The 13,411-nt window shown below is 45.4% G+C and overlaps 1 protein-coding gene across 2 annotated transcripts in view; it reads left to right on the forward strand.

The window, feature by feature from the left end:
- Positions 1–5,048: 5,048 nt before the first annotated feature.
- The window catches only part of CYYR1 (cysteine and tyrosine rich 1), a 107,167-nt gene continuing 98,804 nt past the window's right edge, over positions 5,049–13,411 (forward strand). The window contains exon 1 of one of the 2 annotated variants that reach the window (XM_075593305.1): positions 5,049–5,396. In XM_075593305.1, coding sequence (XP_075449420.1) covers positions 5,327–5,396 — 70 coding nt within the window. In that variant the 5' untranslated portion in view covers positions 5,049–5,326. The remainder of the gene's footprint in view (positions 5,397–13,411) is intronic. The other variant, XM_075593304.1, reaches the window with a different exon arrangement.

A 13,411-nucleotide genomic window follows, 5' to 3' on the forward strand; every position in this document is an offset into this window, starting at 1 on the left:
AATAGCCAATATATGGGGAGTGTTCACAGTGTACACCCTAATACAGTTAGATCTGGGAGGTGTGGGGTGTTATGAAACCTGTTGATATATATTGTACTAACCACTATCCACATTCTGTAATATTGATATTATGTTTATAAGCTATTGATTGAAATTATAATAATATTTATCGCACTTTATAAGTAATATGTATATATTGTATTCACTATCTTCTGTCTAATTATAGTATTAATATTAATTATAGCACTAGTAATTTGAATAACCAGCTCTGTGTTTTTAATTTTTTCCAACATGTTCCATGTTGTTTTTTAATGATTTTGTCTAATAACATTTGTATATCTGTCTCTACAGTATGTATATGCCCACTGTCGTAGGGAGTGACGTGCTGTAGCCATTGATTTAATAATTAATTTGCAGGTGAGAGTGAAGGTCGATCCCTGTGATGATTGGAGGCTTGCACACGTCATCCCCTATATAAAGTCGGTCAATATGCATAGATAGCACTCTTTGATAAAGTCCAAGCCTGGACGAAACGCGTCAGAGTGTTCGTGCTGATGTTCGTTGCTAGTTGTCAATAAAGTTTTTTTATTATCCATGCGTTGGCTGTTGAAGATGCTGTGACCACGGAACAACCAAACTTTTTTTCTCCTTGCAGAAGTGGAACAACACTCCTGGAAGACTGGTTTTTTTCTCCATGTGATGTCACTTCCGGTTGGAGCACGCTGACACCAGTAGCAGCGTGGACACAAGCTGCCAGAGGATCCTTCCTGCACCAACGGGAACGGCTTTTGTGAGTGCAGACCGGCTGATTACCTCCATGCGGTGCACAAGGGAGACAGGTGAGGCGTTTTGGTTATCGGGCCGTGACTTACTTGGGGGCGCTCCCTGGGAGGTGTCCCCTCGTACTTCTATCCAGTTATACCATTGCCCAACTCCCTGAGTAAGTACCAGAGGTTTATTATTATTACTATATGAGCTCTTATTTACACTGGTGTCTGTCTTCAATCAAGTGGAGAAGTTATACTCTAAAGTGCCTAGTTTGTAGCCTCGGTATTTAGGGATTCACCCTATATTTTTTTCACTTCTGCAAGGAGCCAAAAGCCATCTCCTTCTGCCAAACGCCAGGTGATAGAGTGACAGGCTACCATGACTGGCATACCTACAAGGGGATGCACTCTGTAAGTAAAACTACAGAGACAAAAGGACTGTTCTCTCACAAAGCTAAAAGAAAACAGTGCCAGAGATTTTTACACAAAGACATTGTGGTGCAAACAGCTAACCTGGAGCTGTGCATCCACCCTGCATCCTTTGCCAAAGAACCTTGTCCAAGGGACTTTGAAACCAGTGATACCGGCCGGTGTCACATCGCTATGTGGACATGGACTCTTGCATTGTTTGAGAATGTGAAGTTACCTTTGTTATGCATTGCACATATGTTCCACATATTTCAGTTATATAGTGGTATCTCCAGATACCAGACGGGGAGTATCATTGAACAAGAATCACATTTCTGCCTGAATCCCTTACTGCTTGTCAGCTCCTTAAGTTCAGCTGCATGCATTTGTTCAACATACACACACCGTGCCTGTGTGATGTATCAATATGTTGCCCTTTCTGCCTGTGAGCAGGTAGCCAGTGAGTTGCTACAGCAACCTCTGAGATTCTTCTCAGAATGGGCTATTCTGCCCTCCCCTCTTGTTTGTTACCAGATAGTCTGTCCCAAGACTATTCCTGCTACCCAGAATTCCCTCACACTTCCTTTTACTTCCAACATGTTACGCCGGTGCTGCCCACAGACCAGACCCGTCCCCTGAGCTGAAGGGGGAAGTGGTAATACACGCACCCGCAGCAAAGGGAGCGTGTCCGGAGTGTGGTATGAAGCGTTGCCAGGCCAGGTGTAGTAAGGTAGACAATACTTGCCGGTACCGGTTACCAGAGTGAGCGTTGTACAAGGAGTGCCGAGATCGAGAGCCAGAGGGGGTAGTCGTACAAGCCGCGTCAGAACCTTTGAAAACACTGAGAGAATCCAGAAGTACTTCCATATAGAGACTATGTCGAGCAAAGACTGAGAGCAGAGAGGAGCTAGATAAAGCAGGAAGGTCCAATTAGGAACGGAGGCGGGACAGGAAGAGCTACGGGGAGACACTGCAGATTGGTGCAGGCATAAAAGGCCAGGTGAGTCTTGTTGGTAACCTGAGTATGCTCGTGCAGTGTGCGGGGGCGGAGCCTGAGGTCCGGGGGACGGGAAGAAGAGTGTGCAGACTGAGCGTGCTCCGTAACTCGTGTACGCACGTGAACCGAGCCAGTGGATGGTGCAGGTGTGCGTGCAGGAGGGCGTGGGCGCGCGCGGCGCTGTACAGAGGAATCGCCAAGGGGAGTGATCCCGCGACGGCGGCAGGGGCGGGGAGCCGTGGAGGCCGGTAAGGCAGGATTGTTTTGGGTGTCCAGGGGCTCCCTGCGGGGAGGGAGTGCTCTGTGTGAGGAGCGGGAAAAAACGCTGATTCCTGAAACAACATTGGCTGAGTGAGTACGTTCTGTTACTTCTCTACTGGCAAGGCCTTATCCTTTTCATCTTTCCCCACTATCAAGCACATTCACTATCAGAGACATTCTCTCACAACACCATCTTCCACAAGTGCCTTTGTGAATCTATACTTTCACCAATAAAGTGAAGAAAAGACAAAGTACTGTACTTGCTGTGCTTGTAACAGGAATGAGTTGAAGCTATCTGGGCTATTCATACTAACGTGACTCTGGCCTCAGAATAACACCAGGCAAACTCTGGATCTCCTCCTCCAGAGGTGACAACGGGTCTCAAGCAAATTCCACTTAAATGGGAGGCCCCCTCTCATTTTTAAGAGCAAGGGACACTTGAAACGCTCTGCAAAAGGGCTATATGTAATTCGGGCAAAGTTGGGGCACAACTTACAGAGAGTGATCTCTGTATCAACGTCAACATTTAGGCTACGATTATGCCAGATGCTACCGAGCGGCAGCACGATCCGGTGAAGTCACCTTCATGCATTGCCAGGCAGTGAGAGGAGACAGGAGAGGAGACAAGGAGGCGTGGCCGTGAGTGGTTCACCGTCGTTGACTGAACTGCTCCCGTGACGCGGCCATCGCCTGCCAGAAACATATTTCAAAGTTCTTCAGGAGTCTGTCGCCCTGAAGCTCCAGGCGACACGAACGTCGCTAATGGTATGTAAACCTACATCGGATTTCTGCAATTTGTTTTTGCACTGCCGGTGTTTTTTGGAATGATCACAGCCTACGCTCAAAGTCATTTTTTTGCCGCAATGTGCACTGAAAGATAACTGCCACAGCTTGCAACTACGTATTAATTAAGTAATAATCCCCAAAGAACAGGGTATTACTGGCCAATAATGCCCCGGTTGGAAGAGTTGAAGGCCTGAGGCGATGCCAAGGCCAGTAATGCCCTTTTCTGAGGGGATTATTACTATTGTAGGCTAAATGTAGGCTTTTTTTCATAAATAATAGAAACTTTTGTGTAGTTATATAGATTTTTTTATTAAAATAAAATGGTAAATACATTAAACCACCTCTACATACACTTACAGAGCAACTATCTATATCCACACACTACCGTCCCCTGTGTAAATACACACACACACACACACAACACAGCAGCTACACACACATACAACCCAACAGCATACCACACGCACACACACACACAAACACTGCTGCTACACCCATAAACACTGCTGCTGCTGCTGACACACACAAACATACACTGCTGCTGCTGACACACACAAACATACACTGCTGATGCTGCTGCCACACACACACACACAGACACACACACACACACACACACACACACACTGCTGCTGACACACACACGCTGCTGACACACTGACACACACACAGCTGCTGCTGACACACTGACACTGACAGACACACTGCTGCTACTGACACACTGACACACACGCTACTGACACACACAAAACAGACAGAAACTGCAGGTACAAACTGCAGACAACCACTTACCTTGCAGCTGCACACACTCTCTCCCTCCTTAACTCAACTAAGTCTGTCAGCTCTGTTCAGGAAGGGAGGGGGAGGAGTCACAGCCTGCTGCTGCTTACTGACCAATCCCCTGCCCTGTCTAAGGCTAAGGCCCCGGTAACTCAGCTGCAACGCGCGCCCGTGAGATTGGCGGCGCGTGCAGCCGATTACTTTGTCTGCAGGGAGCTGCAGGAAGAGAGACCGGGGAGGGGCGTGGCGGGGGAGTGACGGGGGCGCGGCCATGACGTTACCCGGCAGGTTCGCCCTCATTGGCTGAACCGCCAGGGGGCGTGCGGTATCGCTCGACGCGAGTCCTGCTGTCAATTCTATTGAGAGCAGGCGCAGCTCGCGCCTCAGCGCTGCGGCCCCCCCTCGCAGCGGGCCCGGCGCCATTGAGGGGAGGGCTCTCGTGCGTGCAGCGTCCGCCACAGCGGACGCTGTAGTAGGCAGCAGGGTCAAGCCCTTAGAACTGTTCCTGCCTCCTGATCTATCCCCTGCCGTTTCAGAGCTTTTCTGACAAAAGGAAAAGCTGATTGGCTTAAAATAAACACTTTGCAAGCAGCCAAAAATTCCAGGCTTTACTGAATGAATAATGCCCGGAATTTTAACCAATCAGAGAGCAGGGATTTCAGTAATGCCTGGAATTTTACTGCTTTAGCCTATAATCTTAGTTGCGCCATTTTAGTGTGTGTCTGCGTCGGTATGCGACGCGATAACGGATTTACAGAGCGAGTGGAGCTTGAGGTTGAGTTGCATTGGCAAATTGCCACTTTTATAAATTTGTGATTACACGTTTCTTCTTTGGTATGGTAAATGTGGCGCAAGTCATTTATTTACCGCAGAATACTCGCGCCAATGAATACAGAAATATTTGGAGGGGGCATCCTAACTTTCATTTGAGTGCAGTAACACTTCCTATGGCCGGTGAAGGATGTGTGCTACTCAATCACGTCCACATGATAAAGGAGCCTGCTGGATATCACACAACAAGCCAGGGAGCTGTGTCTTTAAAAAAAAAAAAACAGTGCCACCCACCAGAATGAAATTTGAGAATGGAGGCATCAGGAAGAGCAGTTGGAAAACAGGAGGAAGGAGCAGGATCGAGGACTTGGGATTCCAAGCACAAAAAGAGAGAGAGAGGGGAAAAAAACATTTGGTGAACATCAGCTACAGCACTGAGAGCAACTGCTATTAGCGAAGGGACACAGATCAGCGCCATTTAAGTTTTAATTGAGTTTTTATAAAGTTCATTCCTGCCTGGTTCCAGATACCTGCTCAGATCGTCTCCAAGGTGTGGATGGACATAACAAGGGTTCCCAGGCATCTTGATCTCCTCCCCACGCTGCTCCTGCTCTCGGCTTTCACAGGTCAGTGCACCCAGCTGCTGCTGCTATTGAACAGTGTGTAGAAAGTGATCTCGGGCTGGAGTAGTGCGCTCTGCACAGGGACTTCCAGCTCATCCCCACGTGCTGCTGACTTGTCCATGCTACCCAAGCTGATCAATACTAGGGCAACGAAGAGATCTGCTTCCTACATTGAAATGCACAGGGGGAGGGGGGTTGGTCAGGGAAAAGTTAATAATGAGCTACGTGTGGGTTGTTGCATGGAGTTGTGTAGGTCTCAGTGGTTGTTATACATGTGTATAGTATATATTTTATCTCTCTGGGGTAGAGTTAAAACTCATTAAGTGCATTTTGGGTAAAACTCACTGCATGCACTTCCTGTGGAATGTCTAGTTGGTTTCTATTGAAAAACTCATTGAAGATACTTCATCTGCAGAATTTGTCATATCAAAATACCTTCCTTTTTTAAAGACAGAAATTTTTCCTGTTTAAAAGAGCATTTGATCGCCTTTTCCTCAGTACTCAAAGAATGTAGTGCAGCGGTGTGCAAACTGGGGGGCACGATAGTTATAGTGGGCTAGATTTTCTGGGGAGCGTGCTAGTTAGAGGGATAGATTTTCTGAAGGGGGGGGGGGCGCAGCAGTTATAGAGGACATACTTGAAAACGAGAGGTAACTCAATGTATTACTTCCTGGTAAAATATTTTTTATAAATAAAATATAGATAGAGGGCTAGATTTTCTGAGGGGGGGCGGCACAGCAGTTATAGAGGGCTAGATTTTCTGGGGGGGGGCGCGGCAGTTATAGCGGTCCCACGATCTCCCACCAGGCATTTAAATTAAATGCCGGGGGAAACGTGCGAGACCTCTATAACACCCTTCCGGCGTCACGTCGTCATGGTAACCCGGCAACATGACATCACATGACCCGCGCATCATTTGGGGCCGAGCTGGGCGAGGGCACGAGGCGCCGAGGAGAGCAGTCAGGGGTGCGCACGGAGAAAAGTTTGCGCACCCATGATGTAGTTAGACTTTTTTTTTTTTTTTTTTTTACCTCTACAACTACGATATATATATTTGTATTTATTTTTTGCAGGAGCCCCTAACATTTAACACAGGAAACTTGCAATGTCATGTAATAGCCAGCTCCCTGTAGAAAACAGTTGTATACCGGCATACCCCGGTTTAAGGACACTCGCTTTAAGTACACTCGCGAGTAAGGACATATCGCCCAATAGGCAAACAGCAGCTCACGCATGCGCCTGTCAGCACGCACTGAACAGCAATACCGGCTCCCTACCTGTACCGAAGCTGTGCGCAAGCGGGGAGACTATAGAGCCTGTTACAAATGCATTATTTACATCAGTTATACACGTATATGACGATTGCCATACAGTACATGTATCGATAAGTGGGAAAAAGGCAGTGCTTCACTTTAAGTACATTTTCGCTTTACATACATGCTCCGGTCCCATTGCGTACGTTAATGCGGGGTATGCCTGTACATGTAGGTTGGTGTATAAGGCACTAGTGGTTATCAATGCTTTGGGGCTGCAAAGATTTGGTAATAATAATGCAAAAATTATCACCACAAATGCAACTGAACCCAATAGATTATTTTTCAGTAATAAATAATCTAGGGTTTTTTTTTTTTACCAAAATTGTCTCGATTTGCAATAAAGGAGTCCCGGATTGACCAGAATAACACAGATCTGGAGTAATGTTTACCTCCCAGCTGCAATATTGGGGTACTGAAGCAGAAATCCTACTGCAAGTAATGGGATAGTATTTCTCTTTTGATAAGTCTGACTTTTTACAGCAGGTTTGCAGCTGGTAGACTTTCATAGATAATTTCTTGGTGTTATGACTTCAGAATTCAGAAGTTAAAGCAACAATGAATTCTTCCAAATGAACACCATTATCTTTCTGTGCAAGAGGGTCTGCACAATGTTATACACTCCTCTGACACGGAGGTTCAAATGGGGGAGGGTCTTTTTGCACCTCTTCTGAAAGTTATTTGTTTTCTTGGGAAACAAACCAATTATTTTTTATTCATACTGTATATTGGCCTCAATTAATATTTTTTTTTGGTCACGACCCAAAATGGACCTCACCATCTGTTGTGGCGTCTTATTGGATGGCTATTTGAATACCTTTTTATAAAAAGAATGACGTAACACCGGTATGTATCTCGGGAACCGGAGGAGCTAAAAATAACGCTGTTCAAGAGTACCGCCTGTTCCTCCAAAGAAAAAGTGTTCGGCGGAATTTCAGTTTTAAGAGTATGGGGCAAACCAATCTGGAAAAGGATGGGGGGCCGCTATCACTTGATAGGTTGAGAGCGAAGGGGGGGATGCTCACCTTTTTTTTACATTAGCAGATCTATGAGGCTGTTGCCCATTAAACAGTCTTACTACTGACAATAGTATCACGATAATAATAAAACCGCCAATATCAAAGTTATCGTCATTTTTTTATTGCATTATTACTTTCAGATAGGTGCTGTATATTGCCCACATTTACTTCCAAAGCAGTTGGTCGCACAGCAGTAGGTTAAAAATGACCAGTGATTTAATTGGCAGTTTCTCGGCATACTACATGTTATTAAAAACGTTGGAGATCAATTTTTCTCTTTTTTTTTTTTTAAATCTGAATGTCAAGCTTTTTACTCAACCTCTAGCCCATTATGTCCCTGTTAGAGGGCCCATGAAGAGAACGTCCTGTTCAGTACACCGGGTTATCACACAAGGGGGAGGGAAATAAACTCCATTTCCCCCTCCCTATCTCCATATTTACAAACTAACATTTAAAAAACATACAACATAAAGCCAGCAATCACCCTCCCTTTTGAGACCTAAAATGTCAAAGGAAAGCACTGGTCAAGCACACCCAAAAAAATATCGCAAGTCAAAGGAAAGACATTTTAATTGTGTGCACCGAAATTTGGACGCTGCTATAACTTCAAGTTATTAAAATGACTTTCATTGGACTTGCAGTATTTTTTGGAGAGTTCTTGAGTATTACTTTCCTATTACTTTTTATCTTGACCAAGATACATTTTGCCCTAGCACCCTGCCTAGTTACCCTTTAGTCTTTAGACCCTGTTTTAGGCTGCGCTTATAGTGCCGGCGACAGCGACGCGACGTCGCTTCAAAACAAATGCATTAAATCGGTAGCATGCGCTTATAGTAGGCGCGACGGCGACGAAGAGACATGAATCTCTGTAGTCGGTAGAATTTGATTTTTACAGAGACGGGTCTCATCATGTGATAGGCTGTAACCAATCAGATAGCTTCTGATGCAGGGAGAGTGTGTGTGTGTATTTTTTATTTTTTTTTGTAAAATATGTTTATTGGAAATTCTGCAGACTTGTACATACAGTAAATATACCCCACTCCCCCCCAATACATCTACAAATATACCCCACTCCCCCCCCCCAATACATCTACAAATATACCCCACTCCCCCCCCCAATACATCTACAAATATACCCCACTTCCCCCCCCCAATACATCTACAAATATACCCCACTCCCCCCCACAATACATCTACAAATATACCCCACTCCCCCCCCCAATACATCTACAAATATACCCCACTTTTTATATGTATTTGGGGGTTGGGGTGTATTTTTATATGTATTGGGGGGGTTAAGTAAAAGTTGTGCGCTAAAAAATTTTTTTTCCGTGGTAGGTGTGCTATGGGTTGGGGGGTGGGCACTGCTCCTTTCATTTGTCCTGGGCCCCATGATTTCTGTTGGCGGCCCTGATTGTCTGTGTCTGTGTGTGTGTCTTTGTGTGTGTCTGTGTGTGTGACTGTGTGTGTGTCTGTGTGCCTGTCAAGTGAAACACACTATATGAACAACTTTAAAATAGTAAATTCTCCCGTAATTTAAAGTAAAAGTACTGTAAATTCAGCATACAAACAGAAATTACAACTCCTCTCAATTTCAGTCTTCCCCCTTTCTCTTGTCCCCAACCCTCTGCCTTCTGTCACTCCCCTTGTAGCTAGAGACGTCTCCCAAACTCAAATTACAACTTTCGCTTGGGCTACGGAGACGGGAGACGTCATCCGTAGCCGGCACTATAAGCGCAGCCTTAGCGCGTTCCAAGTTGCTGGCCCCTGAGTTCTTTGTTTGTTAGCACTACCTAAAAAGGTCAAAACCGATTTCTGTGAGTAGGTTTGTTGACCAAGCACATCTTTGACCCCAGCTTTGCCCTAAAAAGCTGTGTTACATGTGTAGCCCTGCTTCCTATCGGACACAGGCCACTACCATATGCTGTATAATAACCTGTAGGCTCACAGGGCCTAAGCCTCTGCCACGGAGAGCCTGGGGTGCTCACAATACTTATGACTTGGTGCAGCGCCGCCACCTGCGACAGCTTCCGCCCTAGGGGAAGTGGGTCTTCACAGAAACTTATATACATGAACACACACACAGCGATATACCTTAACCAATATATGTTTACTTGCAGCAACCAACAGATTAAATAACAGGTGTCCCTCCCTAAAGGAGACACTACTACCAGCGTCCGCTGAACGCTCACTCTCCCTCTCCCTTCACCGAGTGATCCCACCCTGTGTCCAGTTCCCGTGCGGAATAAGTTCCCCCCCATCCCCAAGTGAGTCAGTGGATGTATGAGTGTGTGACTGCGCAGCCACCGTGTCCCGGAGTGAAAATGGTACCGTTGGTGCACTTGGAGTTTACCTGCCGGGCACTCCTGTACCCGGTTCTGCAACTATCTTCACAAAGGATCGGCGTGGGCGTAGATGATGTCACCCGTGAGTGTCCGGGGCGATCCCACCCAGACACGCTGCGGCTTAGTAGCGGGGCCTGATCCCAGGCCTCCCGCTTATAAAGAACTGTCCTGATAGCAATCGTATTCACAGAAGGGAATCCGAAACCTAACTATGGCCCGTCCCTAGCTCCGCTGCACTTTACTGGGGCTCAGGGCCTAACTGGGTCTGGGGGCCTGCGGCCTAGGTAGGGGCAGCCTACCTCCCTACACCGGAGCTCCTTCCTCCGCCAGCTAGCTCTGACTCCTCGTACGCCCCCTCACTTCCTTTTCCTCCCTATTCTCGTACCTGATTGGTTCAGCCTTGTCACGGGGGACCGCGGGGGCTGCTGGGACCCGTAGTCCCCTAACTCCCCTCCTCCCTGAGCTCTCCTCCTTCACGGGCTTTGTGACCTGCTCTGCGCATGCGCAACATTTTGCCGGACTAGGTCTGCGCTGGCGCCACCCTTAAACATGGCGGCTCCCTTAACGCGGAACCTCCATTATTGGAGCGTTCCCTGGGTGCGACATAACCCACCCCACACAACAATTGGGTAAGAAACGGGGTCCCGGCTACACATGCTTAAAGGGATTCACGTTCATGTGGATAGAAGTTGCGATGCACTGAGTGCTTATTCGCCATTACCCAGAATCCCTACAGTAAAGCAGTTTTGTGGACCTGTCTGAGATATGCGAAAGTGTTCTTTATCATTAGAAATACGAGTTGTCTTTTTATTTATTTTTTAGAAAAAAGGTACCAGTCACCCACATTAATTTCTTAAACATTGGTTCATTTTGGTACTAGCAGGGACTGCACCTTTTATGTGAATAATCCTTTTGAACAAGACAAACGACTGAAGCAAAACCTCTTTCCTGGCGTCTTTTTAATACAGTCATTTTCAATTAACCTTTTTCGGTTCACATAACTGTATTGTGGTACAATTAAGAGGCCTTGAAACTATCAATTCACTGCTGCCTCTTCACATCTCAGTGAAGTCGCTGCTGTATTGTACTGTAGCAGCCTGTTTCAAGGGCAGCTTCTAACACATGGCGTTACCCTGCCCTGAGTAGTGCTGTTATAGGACATTAACCCAGTTTATGGGCATGATATTGGGCAATTTGATCAACTGATTTAATTAATCTGTTTTACATTGTAATTGATTAACGAGCATTAACCTTTTCATATTCATTGTACAGGGCAATTAGATACATAAAATTGGTGCAAATTATAATAATAATACTAATAATGACATCCGTAACTAGTAAGGAAGGATTGTGTGTGTTCAGATGCTGGTCTATGAAGTGGGATCACAGCTTCTTCCATCTGAAGCTGTACATACAACAGCAACTGAGCGTCTCTATAGGGAATTCTTTAAATAAGCAAACGCACTTGGTTTATAAAAAATGTAAGTAGTTGTCAACCTGTTCAAACAAGTGTAATTATTCTTAACACAAACATTTTTCTTTTTGTGGCATCTTTGGAAATTAAGATGAATTACATTTTTCCTTGCAACAGGAATTTTAAATGTCAGTTAAATGTTTTCTCTATTTTTAGAGGCAATCCTTGGACTGAAAATGAACAGGACATGTTTATTAGGTTAGATGGAACTCATTGACACTTACACGTGTGTGTGTGTGTATATCTATCAACTATTTAAAAAAAAACAAGTTTGAACGTTTTTACTGTCTTTATCAAATGTATTTTGGTGATGAGACTGTCAGACATCAAAACTAGAGGTGAATTGCTAATTATTAATAAACTGATGAACGTAAGTAGCTGATATGCATCAATCAGTGGACACGGAGAAAAGGGAAACATTCACTTTTTTTTAACAGGATGCCAATATTTAAACTGATTAAGTGTGATTGCATATTTATATGGAAGCCCAATTACACTGGTAAAGGGGTTAAGATTATTTTTTTGACCTGCCACGTGAGATTGTTATCCTAGAAGAATAGGGCATGAGGGTCGGGCATTTTGCCTGCTTAGTGCTGCAACTACAGTACACTTTTCTCTCTATGTAAGTCTGTTACTAACAATTCATTGGGTAGCAATAAATATCTATATATCATTTGAAATGGACTGAGGTTGAAGACAATCTAGAACAATTTCATGAGTCCTTCAATGAGTTCCATCCTTCAATTAAACTGAAAATAGATTATTCGGCAATCCTAGTGAACTTTCTGGATAGAACAGTAACACTGAAGAATGGCAATCTACACACATCTGTATACAAGAAACCCACAGACAGATGTAGTTACCTCCACAACTCCAGCTTCCATCCAAGTCATCAGACACAGCCAGGCTATAAGATATCACAGCATACTGTATGCTCTGACACTAAAGACCAGAAGAGACACCTCCTCACAACCCTGACTGAGGCCTCGTCCGTAGTGCAAGATACGGAGCAAGCAAGCTCGAGCGTGGCCATAGTTGAGCGCAAGCTTGCACGTGAGATACAAGGATACCAAACGAAGAGGAGACCAACTTGTTTGCTATTGCAGCGAGACAGCCTGGTCATGTGAGCGGCTAATAGCCAATGAAAATTTAGTTAGCTATTCTGTCTGGATACTGTTCAAATGACTTTTTGAGTTGTTTTCTTGCTGTGAGACTATTGTCAACTCAACTATTGAAAATGTTTTTTCTGAGGTTTACAAATGTGAACCTTTAATTCATAACATGACAGAAATATCAATGATAATATATGGAGAGAGAGTTCTGATGTATTGTCCATTATGTGTGTAACACACTACCCCCCCTACAGTTTACTATATGTGGAACAGAATAATAACAATATAACATTGTCACTCTTATAACACTAATAGGTACAACTACCCCTTCGCCTTGCAGGGCCTTACCCCCACACCTTATTCCCCCAACACCATGTACTCAGGAGTCCCCACCCACCCACCCAAGTGTGAGACAGCACTGCCCACTAGGTGGGGTGTACTAGATGGTGCACGTGTAGGGATGATGGTACCTGCCGGGTGTGTCCACACCCAGGCGCACAGATGCTTTGCTTGGAATACCTTGATCTAAAAGGATGATCCCACGCTGTGATCCGTCTCTGCGATGGATGGCTCCCGCATGGAGTAATCCACCTTTAGAATGTCTCTGCCTCTGATACTACAGAGGATGATCCACCTTCAACAACAATGGCCAGGATATTCACTTCCTGGCTGTGGCCCTGACTTATACTGGTGCTACAGGACCCTGTCCCTATCCTAAGGGGAGTCCCTGCAGCAGCCACAAGCTGAGGGTAAGT

Source organism: Ascaphus truei, chromosome 3, assembly GCF_040206685.1.
Source record: "Ascaphus truei isolate aAscTru1 chromosome 3, aAscTru1.hap1, whole genome shotgun sequence".
Taxonomy (NCBI): Eukaryota; Metazoa; Chordata; class Amphibia; order Anura; family Ascaphidae; genus Ascaphus; species Ascaphus truei.